This window comes from Hemitrygon akajei, chromosome 11, assembly GCF_048418815.1.
Source record: "Hemitrygon akajei chromosome 11, sHemAka1.3, whole genome shotgun sequence".
Lineage (NCBI taxonomy): Eukaryota > Metazoa > Chordata > Chondrichthyes > Myliobatiformes > Dasyatidae > Hemitrygon > Hemitrygon akajei.
Genome location: NC_133134.1, coordinates 142,653,041 through 142,663,454, shown reverse-complemented (window position 1 = coordinate 142,663,454; position 10,414 = coordinate 142,653,041). Strand labels below are relative to the sequence as shown.

General features: G+C 36.3%; 1 protein-coding gene across 1 annotated transcript in view; it reads left to right on the top strand.

The window, feature by feature from the left end:
* LOC140736093 (myelin transcription factor 1-like) overlaps nucleotides 1-10,414 on the top strand; it is a 127,885-nt gene that overhangs the window by 84,752 nt on the left and 32,719 nt on the right. The window contains 10 exon segments of the mRNA XM_073061844.1: nucleotides 815-949; nucleotides 1,954-2,044; nucleotides 2,993-3,100; nucleotides 3,924-4,135; nucleotides 4,578-4,780; nucleotides 5,524-5,784; nucleotides 8,134-8,288; nucleotides 8,805-8,867; nucleotides 8,999-9,067; nucleotides 9,554-9,616. Coding sequence (XP_072917945.1) covers nucleotides 815-949; nucleotides 1,954-2,044; nucleotides 2,993-3,100; nucleotides 3,924-4,135; nucleotides 4,578-4,780; nucleotides 5,524-5,784; nucleotides 8,134-8,288; nucleotides 8,805-8,867; nucleotides 8,999-9,067; nucleotides 9,554-9,616 — 1,360 coding nt within the window.

Genomic DNA, 10,414 nt, shown 5'->3' with positions numbered 1-10,414 from the left:
CCCACAGTCCAAAAACATACCGGTTGGTAGGTTAATTGATCATTGTCAATTATCCTGTGATTAGGCTAGGGTTAAATTGGGGTTTGCTTGGTCACGTGGCTCAAAAGACCAGAAAGGCCATGCTGTATGGCAATAATTTTAAAAAATGCAAGTCCTGAACACTATTTCAATTAAACTTGGCTAATTGAACATGGGAATACTAATCCAAACCAGCAAAAGTAAATTTGTAAGTTATCATCACGGAGTTCTTCATACAATGAGTAACAAATGTGTAGTATTAACTTACAGGCAAACACTCACAAATCTGTTAAGAAAGGATTGCACATTCATAGGAAACTCCTGGGTGCATGAGATAACTGATAGTTTTTAGCGTGCAGATCTATTTTGTGATTTTTCTTTGACTTACTGTGCACAGGCCTAGTTTAGCAAAATCTAAGCAACACACAGAAAATGCCAGAGGAACTCCACAGCTCAGGCAGCATCTGTGGATGGATTAACGTTCCCAGCTGAGAAACTTCATCAGGATAGGTTTCCCTCCATAGATGCTGCCTGACCTGTCAAGTTCTTCCAGCGTTTTATATGTGTTGCTAAAGATTACCCGCATCTGCAAAATCTCTTGTGTCTCAATAAAACATAGTTTGATTGGTGTACACTCATTAAGGCAGAGATTGTTAATGAGACAAGAACACAAGTTTTGCTCTGGTTTTCTGCTGCCAATATAAAGTTATATATCATACGTTTCCTGCAACTTTGGCTAGTGATATATAACACACAGTTCTGCTGGTCTTTTTTTTTTTAACCTGCTGTTGTGTAGATCCCTCAAGATCAGAGAAAAGGGAAATCAAGTGCCCTACCCCCGGCTGTGATGGTACTGGTCATGTGACAGGATTGTATCCACACCATCGTAGTCTTTCAGGATGCCCGCACAAGGATAAAATACCTCCAGAAAGTGAGTAGAGCAGATCTGAACACTGCGCAGTCATCAGTAAATATCTGACTGCTGCCCTCATTCATGATGGATGGAAAGTCATGATAGAAGGAGCTGAAGGTGTTTGGACCTAGGACACTGGTTGTGGAACTACTACAGCAATGTACAAAAGGTCCTGCTTTCCTTGTAGATGAAATTACTATTATATCAATACTTACACAGGGATAAAATCTTTTTGGTGATAGAAATATTTGCGTTTTTTATTTATGTAATCAGTGATATAATTTTCCTAGATTAAATAGAATAACTTTATAAACGCTGGCCCTGTTCTAGTTTAGAATGAGACTAGAGGTTGGGAGGTGATCTGAGCCAATAGTACAGTATGTTACATATTAAATTTGAGAATCCTGGTATTTAATGTCAACATAGGCTGAAGTCCCTCAAGTAGCACCATCCTGTCTCCATTAATTTGCTGTTGGGAGCCTTCACATTGATGGCACTGTACACAGTCAATTCTTTTGCACCTTATTGTGTCATAGGCACATGGTTAAAAGAAACTAAAAAGTCCTTCAATTGCTGACTTATATGCAAACTAAGTACATACTGAGTTAGACAGACCACAAGAGTTCAACTGCCGCTCTGTGCTAAGTTAGCTGCACCTTAAATAATAGTTACTTTCGATGCTCGTGAGCAAGGAAGAAGAAAACCATTAAGAATTTTGCCCTTATAGCAATCCAATAATTCCTTCTGTGACAGTGCTATTCCTCAGTAAGTTTCTTGTTCACCCTATCTGCCTTCTATCCTCCCAGTATGCCCTACAATCCCTGACCATTGCCTCCCATCAAGGTCAAGTACCCTACCAGTGCTCACTTGTAAGGAATAGCCATTTAAGTTCAGGTTAGACAAAGCTATCTTCAAAAATCTGCTGTAACAATGCTTTTCTGAACACCAGTGTGAAGTTGTGATAGTGTTTACAAAAAGGAAGTATGTCTTTGATACATTTTGCTTTTTCTTTGCTTATTCAGTCCTCGCCATGCATGAAAATGTTCTTAAGTGTCCCACACCGGGCTGCACAGGGCAGGGACATGTCAATAGCAACCGAAACACACACAGGAGGTAAGGATTTTTTTGGCTCATGTCTGTAATTGTTTAATATGCTGCACCCACTGCAAGGGATCTGCGAAGGAGGAGGAAAGTGAGGGCCCTCTCGCCATTCCTCACTAATTAGTTGAAATATGTACTAAAACCCATGAAGTATTTGCCTCAGGATTGGAAAGATAATTAATGGTGTCCTGATGTTAGTAATGGGAATAATGTAACTTGTTAAGAAAATGTTAATTTGAAAGATCTGTTTTACATATGTATTTTCTTTAAAAATGAAATTCATTTTGAAATTTAAATAAATAGTACTGGACCACATTGCTGGACTGCATGGAGAGTCCAGTGGTGGAGTTTAATGGCAGTTTTGATTCTCTGACTCCTAGGACCAGGACTTATTCAGTATGTATAGTCCCAATTTCCCAGTATCTAATTATTTGATTAGTGTAACATATTTGGAACCATGGCCACCACTAGCATGACTTGACACAATGTTACAAGTGTTCTAATTTATTGTAGTCCAGAAATAAATTCATTTTGTATCTGTTTCTGTTTCCTTGTGCTCCATTATTTACTTACTGAGATACAGTGGGGAATAGCTCCCGGCCCTTCGAGCTGCACAACCCAGCAACCCCCGATTCAACCCTAGCCTACACACAGGACAATTTACAATAACCAGGAAACAGGAGCACCTGGGGAAAACCAGTGCGTTCTACGGGTAGGATGTACAGTTTCCTTACAAATGACATCAGAATTGAACCCCGAACTCTGATGCCCCAAACCATAATAGCATCACAATAACCATGGCTTTTAAAACAAACAAATGCCTGAAATCAGAAGTCATTTCATACCTATTTGTTAAAGGTTCATAAGGACCCAATTATACAGATAGCCCCATGTTTCTATAAACTTTTATCTTTTTTTTGGGCCAACCTTAAAAGTGAATGACTATTCTTTTTGCCACAGCCTTTCTGGATGTCCTATTGCTGCTGCTGAGAAGCTAGCAAAATCTCATGAAAAGCAACATAACAACGAATCTCCTAAAAGCAGCCAAAGTTCTGACCGAGTGTTAAGGTATGTTTACCACCAAAGGCGCTAATGCAAAGAGAGCTGCAAAAGTTAAAGCAAGCTAGAAAGACCTTCTGTGCACTGCTATTTAGATTATCAGGAAATAATTACCAGACATCATATTATCGGCACTGATTCAAGAATAGTATAAACTGTTCTTTGTATTGTGTCATCAGTTTTCAGATGGAAGTTCTACATAATATAATGAAATTGATCTTTTCAAAGTAGATAATACAATTTTCATATATATGGGAACACACCTAAAGATTATTAGATAAGTTTACTCATTTGGAATTAAGATACAGAAGTCTGTGTATAATACATGACTTTTCATCTGTTGTAGGGTAATTTATGGAAAATTCCATATTCTATCTGTGTGGTGTCTATTCATATAGTATGTCACTAAGGATTAATACTGATCTTATTCATATCATATACCATACAATATCAGTTTTGTGCTTATTCCATGTTTTCAGTGAATTTGCTGATATTAAGAAACTCAGAGTAATAAAATATGGAACTAGTTATCAACCTCAGCAATTTTTTGACATTTGACATAGAGTTAGATTGCCATATGGTGTCCCTTATTGTTGACAATAGAGTAATTCTAATCCAGTGGCAGTCTTCCCTGTAAGCTGTTGTTCTCACATTTCCACTCTTGGATATATCAATAGGATTATGTTTTAGCACAAATTAACATGATTTGTGAAAAGCTGATAAACATTCAGGCTGTCTTTTGCATTATCAATGTTTTCTCGAAATCAATGGAATGTGACACAGGCTTGGACAGAGCTTTGCCATTCAGTTTTTAACTCATTGTAATTTCCAGGCCGATGTGCTTTGTGAAACAGTTGGAGATTCCGCACTACAGCTATAGACCTAATATGCTGCCAGTTACCCCTCGTGCTAACCTAGCGAAGGAGTTGGAGAAGTATTCCAAGGTCACATTTGATTATGCTAGTTTTGATGCACAAGTTTTTGGGAAACGTGTGATTGCTCCAAAACTTCAAACATCTGAAAGCTCACCGAAAACCTATAAATGTAAGCATGTGTTTTAAAACCCAAAACAATCAAATATTAACATTGAATGAAAGCTAAAAATTGCAGTCACTGTCAGTTGATATTAAGAGTGACAGAAAACCAATTTATTTCATGCTTCAGATTAAGTACTACTAAATTGATTGTGTTATTAGCAATTTAGCATGGAAATTCAGTATAACAAAAGGACAAAACTGATTTTTGAAAGGCATATAAACATTGACTTAAATATCTGCATTCATGATTATTTCCAATAGCATCTCAGCCAGATTAATAAGAAACATCATATTACGCTTGAAAAGCTTGGAACGATTCATAATATAGATCTCCAACAGCTAGCTCTCTTGATGTGATCCATACGATTTTGTAAACTATAGATTTAATATTCAAATTGTTGGAGTAGAATTTTCTTGACATTGTCGAAATTAAATACTTTTTCACACAGCAAAACCATTCTCAAAGGCCTCCTCACCTAGTCACAGTATGTCTACCAACTATGTTAAAAGCTCATCGTCATCCAGTAATTATGACTATGCTCATGAAGCCGAAGCTGCACATATGGCTGCTACAGCTATCCTCAATCTATCAACACGTTGTTGGGAAATGCCAGAGAATCTAAGCACCAAGCATCAAGAGCACCCCACTAAGGTAAATCATTCCACTCAACTACAATAAAAACAGAAAAATATTAGAAACACTCATCTATGGAGAAAAACAGAATTAATGTTTCAGGTCCTTTGCATCTGTTCTGATAAAGGGTCTTCAAACGTTAACTGCTTTTCTTTCCACAGATGCTACTTAATCCGTGGAATGTGCCCAACATTCTCTGGTTTTCCTTCAGATTTCCAGCAAATGGACTTTGGTTTTCAGTTCCATTCTACTAATTGAGTTGTGTAGAAAACAGTAAGCAAGAAAAGTATAATTCAGGGGGTTGATTAATGAAGTTTTTTCCCCCAAAAGGCCTGTTGCGTTTTTACAGGAAGATGTGCTTGTTAAAGTTCATTTTTACCTTCAGGCCATAGTGGTGTATTAAGTGTTTTGAGACATGCTTCGTAAAGTTGTCGCCAATGCAAATTTCTACATCACTCCTTAAAGCAAGATGAATCATCATGGCAAATTTCCAGTGAACATTGAGCACAGCATCAATACTTTTCAGTTTACCACAAAATATGCCTATTTGTGTCAATTCATTTTTGCAATTTGCAGATAATTCCATAATACTCTATAGTTATAATCATAAAGCAGTACACCCAGCCTCTTACAATGAAGTATAAAATCAATAATGTCAAATGGTAGTAACTGTGCTTACCAAATTATTAAAACAATTAATTTTTTTTTTCAAAAGTATGAAAAATATTTTGTTGTGACATCCTTGTATAATTATTTTACAGAACATGGACATTGAGGTGGATGAAAATGGAACTCTGGACCTCAGCATGAATAAGAAACGAAAAAGAGAGAATGTGTTTTCGGCTTTAAGTTCCAATGTGAGGTCAGCTGAGTTATCATCCTCCTACCTTCATGGAAGCAGCAGCACATGTAGCAGTGTAATGGGTTCTCCGCAGTCCAGTCAAACATCTAAACAAGATGAATTTGATGGCCCTATTGACTACACAAAGCCTAGCAGACAAAGGGAAGAAGAATCTGAGGAGGTGAGCTCTTGGAAGTGTTGTTTGATTTATGATGTGAGAAAAAGTAATCCTCTCTTTGTCTATGCTCTTGTCATCATAACACATAACAAAGGATTTGGTTTCAGAACAAACTTAGTCATCACACGATTGAAGCACCAGTTCATTACAAGTGATTTATTTAATTTGGACTTTCGCTTCCCCCCTTGTCACCTACAAATAGTGAATGACTCATAAGGGTGACCTGAATTAATTCAGCATTCAATTTCTTCCTCTTGCCCAGTTAGACAGCTAAAATCTGCAACAGTCCCTACAGGAGATCTGTAGAATGAGAATCTGAGTTTATTATCACTGACATATATCATAAAATTAGTCATTTTGCAGCAGCAGTACAGTGCAATACCTAATAGATCTATAAATTATAATAAGAAATATGATATATATGTATCTATAAATTCAAATGAAATAATTAGTATAAAAAGAGAGCAAAAATAGTGAGGTTGAAAACAGGGCAATGATAGTGAATTTTTATCTTAAATAACATTTGTACTGTGTGATTGCTCTACAGTTGGCCCTCCTTATCCACGAGGGATTGGTTCCGGTATCCCCCGCGGATACCAAAATTCGCGGATGCTCAAGTCCCTTATTTAACATGTATCAGTGCGGTGGTCTTTAGGACCCAGCGGAACCCCGGACTTTATTTAACATGTCTCCGTGCGGTGGACATTAGGGCCTGGTGGCGCATCTCTGAATCCGCAGTGTTTCTGTTCACGAAAATAATCACGATTGCGATTGAAAATAAGGTGGAAGTAATAACACGATCGGAAAGAGGTGAAACACTATCGGTCATTGGAAAAATGTTAGGCTACAGTCGGCCAGCGATCAGAACCATTTTAATGGAGCATGTGAAAGGCCCTGCCCCGATGAAAGCTACAGTTATTACTAAGCAACGCAGTGGTTAAATTATTGAAATACGTATGTTTCTTAAGTGTTTTATATGCATAGAAAGGTAAAATATGTACTATATACTAAGAAAAACGTTTGACTAACTGACGCTAAATAATACCACTAAAAAATAAGTCTGTTCCAACTTCAAATCCAACTTAAAGACAGACTCAGGAATGAAACTTATTCATAACCTGGGGACTGCCTGTATTTTTAAGTCATTTCTAGTTTACTTATAATAACTAATACAATGTAAATGCTATGTAAATAGTTGTTATACTGTATTGTTTAGGGAATAATGACAAGAAAAAATAGTCTGTACATGCTCAAACAATGAGTGCTGGAGAGAGAACTTCCGGGTTGTTAATCTGCGGTTGTTTGAATCTGCACATACGGAATCCGCGGATAAGGAGGGCCAACTGAACATTCTCCCATTTTGTAATCCTGATTGCAAAATAGCAAATCAAAAAGTTGAAATTACATGGTTTTCCCTTTTGCAAACGGTTTAAGTTGTAAATAAAAGACTAAACAGTGATAAACAAGCCGGCAACGGAGATTTTTGCAAACATGAAGAGCAGGTTACAAACAGGTGCTTTCAATTAACAATCTTTCTCAAACCTTCAGTGAAAACACCTGGCGAGTGTGAAATCTAATTTTGCATTTAGACCCAGATCATGGGGTAAAATTAGACTCCTGAGACTCTGGAACAGCTGGATGGAAGGTGTTCTAAGGTAGCATTTCCATTACACGCTGATCTGATTTAAATATCAATTTCTCAACACAGAGTGAATGTGGATTTTTTAATAATTCAGCAAGTTGCAATGCAGCAGTATTGGAGTACTATCTAAATGTTGCATGGTCTTTTCATTCACAAAAATCCAATAGCATGTGAGGCATTTAATTTTAAATGTGCTGTCAGCACTAAGATGAGGTTTAAGAAATTGTAGGAAGGGGAGGAAGAGAGACCCTATTATGTTTTCAGGATGTAGATGGGTGAGAAGTTTGGTGATAATCTGTCAAAAACCAGAAGATCATGGTTGGGGTGATCTTAAGACAACAGAAGTATCAACAAAGCTCCCTAAACAGCTAACTTAATTCAAAATAAATTTACATTAATATAATATGGATATGCTATTGGTCAGTTGTTATTACTGCCAGTATTGTGCAAGTTAGGTTACATGTTGTTCGGACTGTTCCGGTAGCAGACTAGTGACTAGCAGCGATTTGGAAAGTTCAAAGCCTTCTAAAAATGGTTTATAATAAGTTCATAATCCATTTCCTCTGGCACAGACAGTTTTTGAAAGGTTCAGCGTTTAATGAATTATGACTCCTGAAGAGTGGAAACTAACCTATTATCATCACAGACCTTTGTAAGGTAAAGAAGAGGGGAGAGAATGTTTCACTAATCAAACACCTTTGTGATCCTAGATGGAACCTGCCACCTCTTCATTCCCTTCCTCAGAAGCAGGAGATCTGGAAGTAATGGATGAAAGTATGGAAGATAAAAAATACCCAGGGGAAGTCACAAGTTCCAGTCTGAAACTGAAATTTTCATGCAAAGATGCCAAGAAAGAATTAATAACGTAAATAAGCTTATTGCTAGAATGTTTTGTAACCTGAATATAGGTAAAGTACGGAAAGTATGAGTGTGCCTGAATGATATAATGAGATTTGTAACTAAGTATTTGTTACTAAAGCATATTGTTACAGTTTTAAGGTCCAGAACTGTCTTATTTGCTGAATTTTCAATTCCCATGTTCTGTAATGATACGTGTATGAGCTATTATTCAGTTGCTCAATGGTTGCCTTTTGTTGAATCACTAAGTAGTGACAGCAGCATAAGAAATTTATGATAAAGATTATTTCTCCTTTCAAGCTGGTTATTACAGATTTTATAGTGCAAAAGAGTCTGAGCAAGAACAATTTTAAATATTAAAAAATTGGTAGCTGTATTATTTTGAGAAGCCAGTTTGTTGTTAGATTATTAATCAGTTCAAGAATAGAGAACTAGTCAGATACTTTGCCTTTGGACATTTTCTGCAGTATAAAAGGATGATCCCCCATTCTAAGTTTTCTGTGTTTCTTCAACAATCTTTCAGCTGTCCAACTCCTGGATGTGATGGCAGTGGTCACATCACTGGAAATTATGCCTCACACCGCAGGTATTTTGTGTGTGGATTCTTTTATGCAATTGCTACTGAATTATTTGCAATAAAAATCAGTAAACGTTTTGCTTGTTTGGTGTTCTAAAACTTCCTCTTTATTCAATCCTTCTGCTTTTTTTCTGTTGCAGTCTTTCTGGTTGTCCTTTGGCAGATAAAAGTCTAAGAAATTTAATGGCTGCTCACTCTTCAGAACTCAGGTACATCTGCTTTTTAAAAACTTTAATTTTTTTAGTAATTTACCAATAAAATTTCTCTAGGGAAATCTTATTGCTGCAATTAGCAATGGCTGTTTGTTCAATCATTAAAGAAATCTATCGACTCTACAATGGCAGTCTATAAGGAGCAAATTTTATTTAGAATTTGCTGAACCATTAAAAACTAAGGCTTTTGCTTTTTTGAAAAATTATTTTCAGAATAGATTATATTTTCATTGAGTCAGGCTTCTATCTGCAAAGGTACGCTGAATAGATAAATGCTTGCTTCTGCTATTTTTCCATAATTTTTAGAGAAAAGTTGCAGGAAATGGCCTTTTACAAGATCAATAAATCTATGTGTATTGGATCTTAGTGCTGTTAAAGCTACATTACATGATTCAGTTTGAAAGCTACCATTTTGATAGTCATAATGAATTGCAGGTGAGAGGAATTTGCAGGAGATGCTAAGCTAACTTTCCTTTCATTAAGGTGCCCAACTCCTGGTTGTGATGGATCAGGTCATGTGACAGGGAACTATACTTCTCACAGAAGGTGAGCATCACAACAGTAATGAGCTAAAAGCACTTTAATAATATCAGATGTGTTTTCTCTTGCTCAGGTTTGCTGATCTAGTTCATTGGTTCCAAAACTAAAATCTGTAAAACTTGAAAGAACTTCAGAGAGACCCTCACATTTCCATCCAAGTCTGTATCTACCTTGTTCTAGGAGCAGTGTGTCGAAAGAGTTTGGAGTTCAGTTTCTGTGTGTCACTTCATTGCTTAACTTTGCTGTATTCATCATGCTTTATTGGTTTCCTTTATTGGAGACAATGGCAGAGGATTCTCCAAGAAGTTGTCAGCATTTGGAAATGATCCTGACACAGCAATATCTGAAAATTTCTGTAGTAATTTTAACTTACTGTGTATCACATAGAACTATTCTAAACTGTTCTGTGCTGGACAGTTTAAAGTATAAGGATTAAATAAGAAATAAAATATCCTATACATCACCTCAGAGTTAATAAGGTCTCGGTTTACTGGTAATTACTTTCTCTGGAATGAACAGTAATTTTTTATTTGAATTCTGAACATTTTTAAACTGTTCAATTACAGTACTGTTTAATTAACTTTTAGGCGCCTAATCTGTTTTATTAATCAATGTCCTAAGTTCATTTTTCATTTTTAAATTAATGATAAAGTAGTCAAATAGTTTGTTACAAGATATCTCTTCTGAACAATCTAAGAATTATACACTTAACAGAATGAATGACTACCCTGAAAGGCTTTTATGCTGCAACTGAAGAATAAAAATTACTGTTGGCAATAATAATGTATGAAGACTTATTAATGT